The sequence below is a fragment of the Nanorana parkeri genome, unplaced genomic scaffold (assembly GCF_000935625.1).
Source record: "Nanorana parkeri isolate BGI_ZX_2015 unplaced genomic scaffold, ASM93562v1 scaffold248, whole genome shotgun sequence".
Classification (NCBI taxonomy): domain Eukaryota; kingdom Metazoa; phylum Chordata; class Amphibia; order Anura; family Dicroglossidae; genus Nanorana; species Nanorana parkeri.
This window is the reverse complement of record NW_017306516.1, coordinates 1,204,939-1,222,241: the sequence shown is the minus strand read 5'-3', so window position 1 is coordinate 1,222,241 and position 17,303 is coordinate 1,204,939. Positions and strand designations below refer to the sequence as shown.

Genomic DNA, 17,303 nt, shown 5'->3' with positions numbered 1-17,303 from the left:
ATATATATATATAATATATATATTATTGCCACGGTGTAATTTGGCAACATTGTCACCCAAGACTCTCAGCTGGAGGGGCTGATGAGAGGCTCCAGAATATGAATAATTTTGCAGGGAACAAGCTGGCTTTTCAGTTTCTTCCGGGTTTTCCAGATAGATGCTGAGATCTGGAACTCTGTAGATTTCCTCGAGTTCTGGGTGGAATGAAATCTCCAGTCCTGGGACCAGGTGTTGCCAATGACCAGTCTAGGCTGATCAGGTGGTTCAGAACAGCCTTATTAGGAGTCCGGACCAGAGCTTAAGGGCCAGTGCACACCTAGGCGGCACCCCACCGTGCGGCAATCATGCACGATTCCACGCAGTCAGGAGTCGCTCAGGTGTGCACAGATTGCACTGTGGGTGCCATTATTTTCCAACAACACCCCAGTTGCGCCTTGCGGATTGCGTGAAACTGCGCGATCCGCCAGGTGCGACTGGGGTCCCATTGGAAAATAATGGCACACCCAGGGCGATTGGTACAGACCTGAGCGACTTCTGACCGCGCAGCAATCCGCACGAAATCGTGCACGATTGCCGCACGGTGGGGTGTCGCCTAGGTGTGCACCGGCCCTAAGAGAGTAGTGGGTGTGGACAAGGACTCATACAGACTTTGGTGCGTGCAGGAAGTACATGTGGACCAGCCGGGGGAGGCTGGGAGAAGTCGAGAGTGTCGGTGGCACCCAAGGGACCGGTTGGACAGACTGAGAGTCAGTGACCCACAAGGGGTATGTGGTTGTAAGAATCACACAGGTGTGTAGTTAGACGCATGGAGCTTTGAAAGCTACAGAGCAATGCTAAGGACTGTCTTTGTGGAGAAATACGGTAAAGTCCTGAAACTAAGACAGTGAGAGTGTATGGGACAACCTGATGTCGGTGAGACACAAACATGCTGTTTTGGATGAAAGTCAAGCGAACTGTCATGTTTTCTTTATGCTGAAGAAAAGCTAATTATGTGAAATACATAGATTGTTGGCATTTTTGAGAATAAAGGCGGTCCTGTTTTATGTTCAAGTCGGCTTCAAGAGTGGTCTTTTAGTGCTCACCATTGTGCTAAATTCCCCAAACATGTCCTCTCTCACTCATACAATGTACACATACACTCTATGGTGGGCGATACTACTGTACAGAAAATGGTCACTTTTAGTACTCCTAATAAATAAGAAAGTTGGACAAAGCAGAATGTGTTTAGGTAGATGCCTCCCCCCTTGTTTACTAGAGTGGTATCTGTAGAAAAGCATGAGCGTGTGTGTTGGATATGGCATAATTAGAGACCGCTTTCATATATTTAATAATGCCATGACAGGGAAAGTGGTATTGGCACACCTTTTGTCTAAAAATTATCCTCTATTCCAACAGGGTGGTAAGCATTATTGCATTAAAATGTCCATCCATCATCACCATGGAATAGAAAAATACGTCTTATGGTTACAATTCTTTTGGAACTTTATTTTACATTTTTGGGAAAATTATTTATTATCTGTACATACATGATTAGTTTTAGTTATAATTCCGGTTTTGTTTTTATGTACTGTACTAAAGATAATTTCAGCTGTTGGTGGGCCTACAATCTTGACACCTCTGCATTCCTGTCAAACAAAAAAAGTGGAGGAAAAAAAGGCAAATCTGACACATTTCAAGCAAAACTCAAAAAATGGACTGGACAAAATTATTAGCACCCTCAATTAATATTTGGTAGCACAGCCCTAGGAAAAAATGACTGAAATCAATCGCTTCCTTTAACTATCAATGAGTTGCTTACACCTCTCTACAGGAATTTTGGACCACTCTTCTTTCGCCAACTGCTCCAGGTCTCTCAGATTGGAAGAGTTCCTTTTCCCAAATGCTGTTTTGAGGTCTCTCCACAGGTGCTCTGTGATTTAGATCTAGACTCATTGCTGGCCAGTCCTGTACTCTCCAGTGCTTTGTCTAAAACTATTTCTGGGTGTTTTTTTTTTAAATCAAAGGTTTTTATTGTTTTACAGTATAAAGCACTTGTAGAGTAGCATCAACAAAAGAGTACAACCAGCAGTTTGGCAGTGGATGTTACCTATAGTGTCACTAGCACGTGGGTGGTATAACACATAGATGTGTCGTCTAAGTGATGACAAGCAGGTGATGTGTATTGTCACAACCAGAAGCACCAGTTTGTAAAATGGGATATGTAAAGGTGTGGGGCGTAAAGGCGTTACCGGGATGATCCCACATGTTGATGCTTAACATAGAGAACAGCTACAAACAGTGTAAAATAAGCCCAAGGGGGGGCAACTGTGTCAAGACAGTCAAAGAGAAAGAAGGAGAGCAAGAAAGAGTAAAGAGACCAAGAAGGACAAAGAACAGAGGACTTACCGAACTCAGTTCGCTCCTAAACATGAACGGGGGATATCCGCTCTTCGGTAGCGAGGGTTAAAGCCTGAGAAGGCTACCGTCAAATGAATGCGACTGTAGGTAGTGGATCCATGGGTGCCACGTTTGTTCGAAACGTGCAATTTTGTCTTCTAGCCTAGCTGTGATGCGTTCATTAATAAAGGTCCAATGGAGCCTGCGTGTCACCTCAGCAAAGGAAAGCACAGGACATTTCGAGGATTTCGCCACGGTTTGCTTGGCTGCTGTGAGACCATGCACCAGGAACCTGAGCTGAGTACCAGACAGGTTTTCTGGAGGGAGGTTAAGTAAAATCACCTTCGCGTCTGACGGCAGTGCCGTATCCAGCAGGTCAGATAGGAAATCCAACACGCGGGTCCAAAAGGCCTGTACCTTCGGGCATGACCACCATATATGGATATAGGATCCCACTTCTCCGCAATCTCGGAAACACTCTCTTGTATGTCCTGAAACAAATGTGCGCAGGCGCTTAGGCACAAGATACCAGCGGTAGGGGCGTGGCTTGCGCTGAGAGGAGAATTGCCGCTTTCCAACAGCGCTCCGGCTACCCGAGACCCGAGGCCTAAACGAAGCTACATCTGCCATGATCAGCCTGACATGGTGAAAATCGGGCAACAGCAAACACCCGTCGCACCACCCGCCACCCAGCTGGGTAAGCGGACATTTTCCACACACAGTGGCCCTTGACCCACGAGGCAATGTCACACAATATGGCGCCGGCTCCCTCCACTGCCGAGTCCCCCCGTTTGGGCGCTCATAGTGCGGGCCCCGATCCGCCAGACTCCTACCCCTCATCCTACCTCCAGCACCTGCCAACACGTTCGGAACTCCAATCGGTGGCATTCGACATAAAAGAGGCCCTCTGCACAGCGGTCTCTGAGCTACGGAAAGACCTGCAGGATATGGGCCGCCGCCTCCATGTTGTGGAACGCACAGGCCACAGGCAGGGGGAGGAAATCAAGGTCATTCACTCCCAACAAGATTGCACAGTGCGCAGTCTGATTGAGATGAGATGCCACCTAGAAGATCTGGACAATAGAGGGAGAAGATCTAACATTAGAGTCCGTGAGGTGCTGGAAACCTACATGCCATTCCCGCCGTCCTCATGACCATCTTTAATGATGTCCTGGACAGACCCGCTGAATCACCTATAGAGCTGGTGAGGGCACACAGGGCTCTGAGACCCCGCGCAGGGCAAGACGAGACACCCAGAGATATAATTTGCGGTCTCCAAAGCTTTCCCCTGAAAGAGGAAATCCTGCTGAAGGCCAGACAAAGAGGAACCGTCTTTTTGGACGATAGGGAGGTGAAATTGTTCCAGGACCTGTCCGCCATTACCCTGCAACAACACCACGCACTTCGCCCCCTGCTCGATTGCCTTTGAGACCGTGGCATCATCTATAGATGGCGCTTTCACTTCAGCCTGACTGCCACCCACAGGGGAACAACGGCGACCCTGCGCCTACCAGAAGATATAGGCCAATTCTGTGCCAGACTGGAACTGCAGGACGTCATCATCCCTGATTGGTACTCGGACCTATATTCTCCGCTGACCCACTCTCGGTCCCCTATGCTGCCGAACGCACCGGAACCTTCTCAGACCCGCAGGGACCCAGCCCCACCAAATGCTCCTGGCTCCCGCAGACAGAAGAAGCAGAAATCCCACGAGGCGACCAGGCCACATGCTGGAGACGCCAGTAGCAACGACTCCTTCCCGAGATGACTTCTCCCCCCAATGGAGCGAGCTAAGTATTCACATTGACACTTATGTCTGCCCTGCCCCAATTCAGCACCCCTATGTCCCACGGCAGTGGGTCAGGATGTGCCCATAACGAACCTGAGACGAACCCATCTTGCATGGGACAGACCTTGACTCTTAAAGCCTCTCTATTGTCACCTCTCACCCACACTGGTCACCCTGATGATAGCTATGCTTAGTCAGCTGTTTACACATTATTTCTCTGATTACCTTTATTATAATGCTGTGTATATCATTGCCATGTTTATCATATGCTATAATGTGCCTGGACTCCTGAGACGTCTACGTCAATACCTGTACGGGTGCCGTGGGCCGACAGTTCGGTTGGAGCCGGCGGCACACGGACCTCGCTTCTTCCCTAACCCCTGTGGCACCCACACTGGTCGCCCTGATGATAGATATGTTTAGCCAGCTGTTTCCACATTATTTCATTGGTTGCCTTTATTATACTGCCGTGTGTCTCTTCGCCATGTTTATCATATGATATAACATGCTTGGTCTCCGAGGCGTACGCGCCGATACATATAGGGACGTTGTGGGCCGACGGCTCGGCTGGAGCCAGAGACACACAAAGCATTGCTTCCTGCCTAAATTCTGTTACCCCCTGGCGGACAAATATTTCCTCATAGCTTCACATGTCTGTTGTTGACCCCTCAAAACCTCCCTGGTTGGGTCTCGGGTACCGGTACTGGCCAGGCCATACCTTAGTTGTTGAAGGAATCCTACACGAGTTAGGATCCATATCCCTACCCACTGTTCCACCAGAGTGGTCGGATTCCTCCCTCCTCTCTCGCCCACCCACCCCCTCAAGAGGGACGACTTGACTCTGGCCCTTTTGCGCCAGGAGCAACGGTTAAGTCCCCTACCATACCCCAGTACCTACTAGACCGGTTTAACCTAGAGAGTTATTCGCGGATCGTCTCCCGCAGACGACCCCGCCTGAGGGGTAGTGTACATAATCTCTGGTGAGTAACCGATCTCTCTGTTTAGTGTTGTGATCTGTTGCGTGTAACCCTATCCCTATTGGATCCGTCTAGTGTCTTCTCTATTTGCTGACTCCCCTCCTCTTGTTGCCCCCCTCTTTATCTATTTATTGTATTTTTTGTTCTTTTTCTGACCTCCCTTAGACTCCATGTTCCCTCTGACAACCTCACTTGAATTGAGGGGGTTTCTGCTCGTTCCCCTGTTCTGATCCCACACCTACACCACTACTGAGGCGCCTACCTTTATCCCACCTGCCTCTTGCCATGTCGTGCCCGGCGGACCTAGTCCTAATGTCACTGAATGCTCGGGGGCCTCACCTCCCCAGAGAAGAGAGCTAGGATTTTGGGAGACATACACCACCATAGAGCATCTATCGCTCTCCTACAGGAGACACACTTCAAGCATGGGAAGGTTTGCAACTATCGCTACCCCTTGGCTTACCATGCCTCCTCACCCTCTAACAAATCTAAGGGTGTTTCCATCTTGATACACTGCTCTGTGCCCTTTGAACTACACGCAGAACTAAAGGATGATGGTGGCCGATACCTCATCTTGACAGACTCCATAGCTGGCACACCAGTGACAATTGCCTGTGTTTACTTGCCAAACCGGCAACATGCCCGTTTCTTCACCACGTTTATCGCCAAGTTGACAGAGGTATCGAGGGGCATGGTGATCCTTGGAGGCGATTTTAATGTAGGTCTAAACCCCATGATTGACACATCAGACAATAAATCGTCTATACCCTATAGGACGCTTAAACATCTAAAATCTAAGCTCCAGACCCTTAGCCTGTTTGACACGTGGCGTACCCTTCATCCGGATGGCAGGAATTTCACATATAATTCCCCCCTACACTCAAAATATTCCCGCATCGACTACATCTTCGTCACGCCACGAGACCTACCGAAGATATCGAAATACTCCATAGCTAACATTACTACGTCTGCACCGGTCCTCACTACCTTAACCCTGCACCCCCCAACCGTCCACCTGGAGACTGAACTCCTCTCTTCTGGCAGACCCGGGGGTCGTTTCCGCCATTGAGACGGATTTATGCAACTACTTTGAAATCAATGCTGGCAGTGTACCCTCTCCGATGATGGTTTGGGAGGCTCATAAATGCGTGGTCCGCGGCCGTTTCATTTCGAAAGCGGCCAAGCAGAAAAGGGACAGGCTGGAGCGTCTGCAGCTCCTGTGCAGCCGCGTCTCTAGGCTGGAAGCCCAACACAAGGAATCTCTGGCGGCGGGGACCTATCTTGAACTTCTTGATGCCAGGAAGGGGTTGTCTGCTCTGCTGGATGCCAAACTCCTAGAAACGGCATTTATTATGAGGGTGGCAATAAGTGTGGGAAACTCCTGGCAAGAGCTACCCGCACTCAGAGCTACCGCTCTCACATTCAAGGCATCCGCAGAGCCACAAACGTGGTAGAGTCCTCGCCCCTGGATATTGCGGCATGCTTCCAGAGATATTATAATAAGCTCTATAATCTAGACTCTCACCAGCCTCGGGACGGGGCGGCGCAGGAGGCACGGCTAGCTCTCATTCAAACCTTCCTACACAAATCGCAAATGCCTAATCTAAAGGACACGGTGGCCCAATCCCTAGAACAACACATCACGATGGAGGAGCTGACGGTCGCTATATCTCAAACCAAACCTGGTAAAAGCCCGGGCCCGGACGGCCTCCCGGCTCAATATTACAAAACTTTCCAAGAGACCCTTACTTCTCACTTTCTCTTGGCATCTAATAGTATCGACGACTGCACAGTACTCCCTGCCCAAACCTTAGAAGCGCACATATCAGTCATACCCAAGGAGGGGAAGGCCCCGCAGCTCTGTTCCAGCTACAGACCGATATCGCTACTTAATGTGGACTTAAAGCTGTTCACCAGGATCCTGTCAAACCGTCTTCTCCCATCCATGCCCTCCCTGATCGATCTCCATCAGGTGGGGTTTGTCCCTGGCCGAGAAGCTAGGGACAATACTATCCAAGCCATTAACATAGTCCATTGGCTGGAAACGCACAACAAGGAAGCAGTCCTACTCTCCACCGATGCGGAGAAGGCGTTTGACAGGGTCGCATGGGACTTCATGCTTGCGGTTCTCACTCACATCGCTCTGGGACGTCGCGTGCTGGGGTGGATCCGTGCGGTCTATTCCCGTCCTTGGGCCAGAGTATGTACGATGGGTTGCCTATCTCCCCCTTTCAAAATCACGAATGGGATGCGACAGGGGTGAACCTTGTCGCCTACCATTTTCATACTAACATTGGAACCCTTCCTCAGATTGATACAAGCTGACTCCCAGATACATGGCATCCGCATGGGTGGCCGCGAACACAAAGTAGCGGCCTATGCCGACGACATGTTGTTCTTTTTGACTTACCACATGCAATCTTTTCAGAGACTACAGTCCCTTTTCTTGGAATATGGTACACTGTCAAACCTGTCCATTAATTATACTAAATCAGAAGCACTTAACATTGGTCTACCTCCTGACGTGGTGCTAGAGCTGAGAGCCGCCTTCTCTTACAGTTGGGCCCCCTCATAGGTTAAATATATTTAGGCATTCACCTGCCAGCCTGCCCGTCGGAGTTGTTCCGCTTGAACAATGCACCCATACTACAGACCATATCTCAGCATCTACACCGATGGAGGGCTCTGACTTGCTCTTGGTTCGGCAGGGCAGCCATAATCAAAATGAACATCCTCCCGAGACTACTATACCTGTTCCAAACGATCCCCATTAAACTACCCAGACCTTACCTTGCCAAAGTAGAGACCGCATTTAAACACTTCATATGGCTAGACAAACAACCGAGAATTGCATGGTCACTATTGAAGGCCCCCCAAACACCTAGGTGGCCTTGACGTGCCAGACACATTGGGATATTATTTGGCTTCCCACCTTTGCCGGATTGTCGACTGGCATGTCAACGCATGTCCTTCTAAACTTTGGGTCGCCATGGAAACACACTGGGAAAACGCACCTCCCTTGACTGCTCTGACATGGCTTCATCAACGACACAGCCCCAGGCACATCACCATCCACCCTCTAATCGGAGCATCCCTTCAAGAATTCACCACTCAGCGAAGACGGGGCACCCTCACGACAATGGACGGCCCCATGACTCCCCTAAATCATAACCCTGATTTTGCCCCCAGGCTCTACAACGGCCTTTATCACTCACTGGACACCCTCAGCTACATTGGCAGCACACTCCTTCTTCAAACGCAGTGCCTTCCTCCACAAAGAGGACCTAGCTCCCCTCTCCAAGTCAAGACAGCTTCCTTGGTGGATTTATCTGCAAGTCAGGCACTACCTTACTAACCCAGCAAGAAGAGAGGGCTTTGCTAGAGACATGACCAGCTTTGAAAAGGCCTGCTCTGGCAGGGGTCCCTCTTGACACCTGATATCATGGATCTATGGCCTAGTACGCCCAGCCAGACCCACTCGCACCGCCACCTTGCGCGCAACCTGGGAGAGGGAGCTAAACCAGGAGATCCCAGTAGACATTTGGGAATCAGCGTGCTTGGGGGCACACAAAAGCTCACTGAGCTGTAGGACTCAGGAAATTAATTTCAAACTCCTCTCACGATGGTATAGAACCCCAGCTCTCCTCTACAAATTTGGCCCAGCATTACCAGAGGCTTGTTGGAGATGCTCCTCGGCACGAGGTACACTCATCCACATCTTCTGGGAGTGTACCCTTCTCCAACCTTACTGGAGACAGATCCACGATATTATCGCTCAGATCATGGGGAACAGCTCGCTTTTAGCCCAAGTACCTACCTACCCCATATCCGTGAGAAAGAGACTGAAGGGCCTCACAAATCTCTCAGTAAACGGAAGTACACCCATAATGACAAGCTTTAGGTCCCTCCCACCACGACACCCCATTCTCTACCATACCCTAGAGTTATCGGTGGTTTTACCACAGAGGACTCTAGCCCTTCTACCTTCCATCTCTGCTTAGTACTATGTGCCCCCCCCCCCCTCAATGTCTGTGTTGTCTCATTACTTGTTTCCGTCTACTTGAGGTTAATTTCAGTGTTAGAGCCCAAATATATGGCATGTAGGGCTGAGTTCATCGCCCTGAAGGAACATTCCGGCTATACATCCACTCTGTTGACATGTTAAATGGAAGGTTGGCTCTCTAGTTCTGGATCTGCTGAGGTATTGTGTTGCACAGTATGGCATCCTTAAAAAAAAAAAGACAAGATACCAGCGGTAGAGCAGTTTATAATTGGTTTCCAACGCCTGCACGTTTCGAGAGCTGGATTTGGTTGTTTCCCAGATGGATTGCCAGCTGATTTCGTCAATGGGGCAACCGAGATCTCGCTCCCAAGCAGACATATATGCATGTTGGTGAGTGGTGGAACTTGATAGTAGGCAGTCATATATGGAAGAGATCAAGCCAGGGGTGTGTGGGTCTTCTTGGCAGGTCCTTTCAAAAAAAGTGAATGTGGGGCCTGTGGGGAATGCGGGGACTTGGGAGGACAAGAAATGTTTGACTTGGAGGTAACGGAAAAGCTTTGTCGCCGGGAGGCGGTAGGAGGATCTCAGTTGTTGGAATGTCTTGGGACCAGTGGACGTATATAATTTAGAGATGCAGGTTATGCCGCTGGACCTCCAATGTCGGAACCCAGCAGGGGAATCGCAGCCAGGGGGAAAGAAGGATTCCCTAGGAATGATAGCAGTGGGCAGTGGGGGGTCAGTAGATGTGCCAAGTATTTATGGGCATCCCACTCCATAAGCGCATGGAGTCGGCTGTAATGGTGTTAGTCAGTCGCACCCTGTCTTTAGGGAGAAGCCACAGGAGGTTGTCCACTGTGAGTGGGAAGCAGTCAACAGCTTCCAGCGATACCCAGAGTGGAGGGTCGAGGGTGGCATGGTACCTAGTCAGTGGGGCAAGTTATGCTGCCATATAATAGAGATATTTGGGACCCCTAGGCCACCCCTGTGTTTGGTCGAGTAAAGGGTTTGTTGCGATATACGGGGGGCGGTTATTGTGCCAAACAAATTGAAACAGTTGGCATTGCAGTATCCTGAAACGATTTCTCGGAATAGGGACTGGGAGCACTCTAAATAGGTATAGTAATTTGGGTAGGTATGTAATTTTTATGGCTGAGATTCTTCCCAGCCAGGAGAGTGAGTATTGCGTCCAGGCACGCAGGAGTTGGGAAAACATTGGGGGGTAGGCAGAGACACATTGAGGGCCTTCGATTTTTGGGGGTTAATCAGTAGGTCCAACACTTCACCGAAATGCTTAAGACGTCGAGGAGGTTCGGAAGGGACGTGGATGGACTGGAAATGAAAAGGAGAATGTTGTCCGCAAAAAGGTTAAGTTTGTGATGGTGGCCGGCTATTTGAATATCGGTGATATCTGGATGGTTGCGGATGAGTTGGGCTACAGGCTCAATTGCAAGCGCGAAGAGTAATGGGGATAAGGGGCATCCCTGGCGTGTTCCTCTAAAAATAGGGAATAAGGCTGAACGATAGCCAGCATACTAAACCGATGCACTGGGAGTAGAGTATAGGGAGTGGACCCATGACAAAAACATAGGACCAAACCCCCATGTTTGGAGAATGCTGAACAAGTAATCCCAGGATAGGGAGTCAAACGCTTTCTTTATGTCCAGTGAGAGGAGCATAAGAGGAATGTTCCATCTCTTGGCTGCGTCTAGCAAGAGGCATTCTGGGTGTTTTTTGACGTGTGATTTGGGTCAATTTCCTGCTGTAAGACCCATGACCTCTGACGGAGATCCAACTTTCTGACACTGGGCACGACATTGCACCCCAGAATTATTTGGTAGTCTTCAGGTTTTATAATGCCATGCACACAGTCAAGACATCCAGTGCCTGAAGCAGCAAAGCAACCACAAACCATCAGTCAACCTCCACTATGTTTGACTGTATGTATTTTTCTTTAAAGGCCTCATTTCTTTTTCTGAAAACAGTAGAATGATGGGCTTTACCAAAAAGTAGTCATTTTGTTTTGTCTGTCCACAGCACATTCTCCCAATAGGATTTTGGTTTCCTCAGGCAAGTTTTGACAAACTCCAATCTGGCTTTTTTATGTTTCTGTGTCAACAGTGGGGTCCTCCTGAGTCTCCTACCATAGAGTCCCTTTCATTCAATTGGCGACATATAGTGCAAGCTGACACAGTTGAACCCTTTGCCTGAAGGTCACCTTGAATTTGTCTGGAAGTTGATCGAGGGTCTTTATCCACCATTCGCACAACCCTGTGTTGCAATCTTTGATTAATTGTTCTCTTTCGTCCACGTCCAGGGAGATTAGCTACAGTGCCATGTGCTGTAAACTTTTTGACAATGTTGCGCACAGTGGACACAGGCACATTAAGATCTCTGGAGATGGAGATTGTCCATTCTTTTCCACAATTATTGTTCTCAAATCCTGACAATTCTTTGCTGCTCTTTCTCTTCTCTGTGCTTCGAGTGGCACACAGAGACACACAACAAAAAGGATGAGTCAATTTTTCACCATTTTAACTGGTTGCCGATGTGATTTGTATATTGTCAGCACCTGTTAATTGATACCGGTGAGTTTAAAGGAGAACTATGAGGCGATTAAACAGACTCCCGGCGGCAAAAGTCGCCGGGAGTCTGTTTAAACAGCCCCGATGCTGGCGACGTACACTGTACGTCGTCAGTCACGAAGGGGTTAATTACAAATTACAGGAGCATCACAAATGTGGAATGCCGTTATTTCTTGCAATTTGGAGAAGGTGCCAATCATTTTGTCCAGTCCATTTTTGAAGTTTTGCTTGAAATGTGTCAGATTTGGCTTTTTATTCTCAACTTTTTTGTGTCATACTAATACAAACAAAAGAAATAAACATGAGAATGCCTAAACATTTGCAATTGCAACAGTTTTCTGCGTGAAGTGGTGCAATATCTGACAGAAATGCAGGGGTGCCAATATTTTTGTCCATGACTGTATATCTCGAGGATAGCGGATAAAGGGAAATATCCCTGATAAGACACAAACAGGGGTCTTAACTATTACTTATTTTGTAAAAAAAAAAATGGCTTTACATAAAACTGCTAAAAGAAGACACAGGGGTAGACATTGCTGACCTTTCCTTCTGAAAATACCTGTTTGTATGGCTTCAGTAGTTTCTGAACAAGCTTGTAAAGGAGTTCTTGACCAGCATATGTTTCTAGTCAGTAACTCAGTAAGTACTGAAGTCAAAAGCAGGCAACTAGAATTGCAATTGCAACCTATATTTCTCAAGTTTCTCCTAATGACCATGCCAGTAAAATAAAAAACAGGGGGTTACATGCAAAGGATGTGAGTGAATACTTACCTTTGCCGCTTCATACAACCGTGCGGAAACAAAATTTTTGGATGTGTCGATTCCCTTGTTATACTCACCTCATCCTCGAAGCTGGCTTGCTTGTAGACCGATCCCTGGAGCTTCTCTCCTCCTCTACTGCAGCGGTCTATACATTGTTTATAAGACATGAGGACACCGAAGGACATACCATCGCTGCAGTGGAGGAGGGCAAGACAGGAGGGAGCACTGCAACAACTGCCCGGCAGGGAGAATCGGGTGAGTGTAACTTTATTTTTGAACCTAGGCGAAAACGACCACTTAACCCTTGCAGTGCGTGGATAGCCCACTGCAAAGGTTAAGAAACATGTTTACTTTAAGAGTTTTTCTTTAAATATGTTTTTATAAACTGAGCCCCCCACTACCGAGACCTGCACCCCAGCCCAGGACAGTAACTATCACTAGAGCATCCTAATTATATTAACAGCAGCCTAATAGAAGTGTATGGGCTGCATAGGCATTGATTTTATTTTGAATTATTTGACCAATACAACTATACTAGCAGACCGAACTATATATGGTTTAGTTAAAATCTCTCACTATACAATTATTATTTTTGTAAACTTAAAGTCCATTGTACAGTCAGGTTGTGACTTGAGTGGCCAGCTTGAAGATTACCACACCTTACCATCTCTATTTTCAATAACAGTTCCTTATAATTGGATTCTAACATATTTGCATTAATATACCATTCAATCTAAACTCAGTAAATTGTGCAATCAGATTTTATGTTCTCAAAATTGAGTTTATTACTATTAAAGTATAAGCCATATTTAAAAATAACAACAAAAAAACAAGCGAGTAAATAGTCATCTCACTGTTATAAATATTAGGGAGTGAACATTGTGTGCAAAGGCCAGTGTAACTGGTCTGCCCATTTACATTTTAATTCCTGTAGGAAAGAAATTGGTGACTTACGGAAATGTTATATGGCAGGTAAAAAGCAGACATATCTATATCCACACCAAGTGTCCCCAACAAACAGCTGCCAATAGGGCTGTATTTCTAGTAATCTACTAAAAGAAATATGTGAACTTATATAGGTGTCTACTATGTCTAATGGTGAATCTGGCCCAGGGACGGCGTAAACCGCAATCCACAATACAAATAGCAGTATGAAAGCTTAATCTACAATAAAATAAATGTTTTCTTCCCGCTATCCCTCTAAGCCTGCAGGCAGTGTTTTGGACATAAATGTCCTCTTACTTGAAAGGGACACATTGGAAGTCTTTGATTTCCACTATGAGGAGATACAACAGTCTGAGCAGTGTAGATTTCCCAACAATTACAGTAATAAGAAAAACTTTAAAGATGAACTGCAGGCAAACAACTAAAAATACAATTAAAGCATATTATACTTGAGTTGTTCTACCTGCCAAAGAATTTGTATTTGTCTATCCATCCTTAAGATTTACATAACCCTGCCAGGCAGCACAGCCAGTGTGGTGACCAGGCTTTTCTCTGTTGTAGTTAAGCAATAAAGCTCAGTCACTTGTCTGCCCTTAGCCTGTGATCATAATGTTCACACCCAATCATGACTTGTTACTAAAGGCTGACATCTCCAACTTTGGGGTTAAGAGAACACAACCTCTGTAAGACCTAATTCAGCCACCGTCCCCCTGATAAACAAGTCTCCCTCTTATAGTTATGTAGGTGCTCTCATTGGACAGAGAACGCAGATTGAAAGTAGGGAGGTCATCAAAAAACAGTAGAAAATGTTTTTCCGGCTAAATAATTACATTTCTGCTCCGAAGTAAGAATTTTACTTTTGATTTTTTCAAAAGGACTGACAGGTTTACTTCAGGTTCAAAGAATCATCCTGTACTGTGACAATACTCATGTTGCTATTGCTGACCTCTCCTTTTAAAAATTCTGGATGCCTGGCTCTCATACTTATCCACCAGCTTCAATACTTTGTGAGTTGCTGACCCAGAACAAGTTTCATGAAACACAATTGAATGGGAGTAGTCAATTGTCAAAACTATAAAAACGAGGCATCTATAAATATTTAGTTATTTCTAATAGAAAGCACATCCAGGTTCTATACGCAGCACTAATCCTTTACATAGAGAACTCTGACTATAATGCCAGTAAATTGCTTTACAATGATTGCAACAAACTCAGGTCTGACACAAAACAAGATAATTACAATGCTAGTCAGTGTTGTTGCAGTTTGATTTTTACATGGAGAGCTATTACTCATGAGAAAAAAACACACATTTGCACCATTGCTGAAAACACTTAAACCTCCTTAAAATGTAGTAATTATTTAAACGATTTGATTTTATGCTGCACACCACAGGTCAACTGCTGCAAACCCATTAATATTTATGATGGGATAGCGGTTGTATTTATCTACATTAAGAGGCCTACATGAATGCTAATGCATGAGTGAGAAAGAAAAAAAGGAAACTGCAATTTTTATGTGAGCTTCTACATACACGGATACAAAATGTAGAGTAAGTTATCTAGATTTTGCAAAATTGATAAAAGGAAGCTGAAAAGGAAAACTCCATGGGGGAATTTGTCAGAGGGAGGTTACAAAAGATCAGTGTTAATTGTACCTGTGAACAAACTGAATGATTTGGAATTAGGTTTCAAACAATTTAAAACATTATGGCTTGTTTTCTCAGGGCTCATGTACATGGCCCGGGATCAGTGAAACTGGAGAGGACATCTTGTCTGGTCATTAAACCCTAAGATCAGGGCAACCACAAGAATGTGATTGTTTTGCAGCTGTGGTTCCTCAAATACGTGAAGTTAAACAGCACACAGACTGCTCACATAGTATTACCAACACTTCAGTATAGACATCCTTTAATCACCAGTGTCTATACCATACACTGTTCTCTCAGCAGTGTGAACAAACACTCCTCACATCCCTAGGCTGCACCTTTCTTTCCCTCAAAGTCTACACTAAGTTATGTCTTCCAAAACTGTCTGCAGTAGTTGTTTTTTTTAAGGGCCCTTTTGGGGGGGAAAAAGTGCGTATTATGGAGCGAAAAATACGGTACATAGTATTTGAGTTTGAATAAACACACGGGTCCATAAAGTTCAACTTTTGCGTGTCTGTGTGTGTGTGGTGCATGCATGTGTGTATATGAGTCTGCAAAAGATCTACCATACTCACCTCTTCGGCGTCCAGGACACAAAGGGTGGCTCCACCCCTAGTCACCCGACGTCACGCCACTCCTCCTTGGCTTAAGCCGCAAATCTTCACATGTCTGGCATACCTGCAATGTATGCCGATGCCGGACAAGCTCTCTGAACCTTCGTGCCTCCATATGGGCTAAAAGCAATTCCCTGTGCCCTCAACAGCCTGAACCCTGCCTAAACCATTCAAACTAATAATTAAGGAAACCAGCTATTGCCTCCAGGTTCCAGTGCATCCCATTGAAGTCTCCTCTTTCAGCCTGAGTTCTTGGTTGCTCAGCTAACAGCAAGTATTTCCAGTTATCCTAGCTGATCCATTTTGATTCAAAACTATTGACTGCTACTTCTGTAATGTGAAGTAAAAACATTACAAAGTTACCATAGCAGATCTAATTCCCTTCACAACAATTGACTGCCACTTCTGTGATATAAGTTATCGCTGATCTAATTCCCTTCACATCTATTGACTGCTACTTCTGTGATATAAGTTACCATAGTGGATCTAGTTTCATTCAAAACTATTGACTGCTACTTCTGTGAGGTGAAGTTAAACATTACCAAGTTACTTAAGCGGATCTAATTTCATTCAATACTATTGACTGATACTTCTTTGATGTGAACAAAACATCCAAAACATAAAGTTTGTGACTTGTTCAGGGTGTCATCCGCAGCTGAGTTCCATAGCGATCATTAGAGGTATTACAGAGTCCCTGTTTGGTAATTTTTAAGAGTACCTGTACCCCTGTATGTTATGGTTGTTCTTTGGGTTTATTGCAGTGATTTTACACATGGGGCACAAAGTAAAATAGGCAGGCCTTGTATTACGATAAAACAACAATCATCAGGTGATATAAAGCACTTCTCACTATTTGCCAGATATAGTTTATAAGTATGCTAAGTTGTTACTTTTGCTAAATGTGCTACCCCTTACAGTATTTTTGGCATTCTATATTTGCCATTTCTAGACAACAATGAGCTTTATTAGGTCAAAAAGCCAGGAAAAGGAAGCCCCTAATCTTCCTTGAATCCTAAAATTATCATAAACCTAGTATGTGGAGCAACTGTAAATGTAATCAACCCCACTGATATCATGGGCACTTAAGGCAGATACTCACATTCTCTGGGATACTCGGCAGTTCTCGAGGATCAGGCACTGTGAAGTAGGAATGCTGAAGAGGGAAGAAAAATGAAAGTGTTTAGTTAACAAAAGAAAAAAGAAGAACGAAGGAGAAAAATTCCTTATAGTAAGAAGAGAGGCTTAAAGTAGAAGGAAGACAGATGAATAAGCCAAGGAAGAACTCTGACCACAAACACTGTTCAAAGAAGACATTCACATAGTAAAAGCAGAAATTTTACTTTACCACCTGTCATAATAAAATGTGCCTGGACTGGGATCGGAAACAAAATCTGTAAGGCTAAAGCTAGAAGCTGCAGTACAGTCCTTTCTACATTGTGACATAACTATATTGGGAGTCACTGTCTTTTGTGACCGATAACATAAGGACCCTCCAAATCTGCCCATTTATTTCTGAGGTTAATGCCTTAAGAAGTCTTCATAATTAAAGCCCAAATCTGCAAATCAGTAAAACTTACTCTTGCGGTGACCCCCCCCCCCCCAACACACA

General features: G+C 45.9%; 1 protein-coding gene across 1 annotated transcript in view; it reads right to left on the bottom strand.

Moving 5' to 3' along the window:
* Nucleotides 1-17,303, bottom strand: part of DENND1A (DENN domain containing 1A) — a 702,656-nt gene that overhangs the window by 351,676 nt on the left and 333,677 nt on the right. Inside the window, exon 8 of the mRNA XM_018556699.1 lies at nucleotides 16,794-16,847. Within this exon, the coding sequence (XP_018412201.1) occupies nucleotides 16,794-16,847 (54 nt within the window). The remainder of the gene's footprint in view (nucleotides 1-16,793; nucleotides 16,848-17,303) is intronic.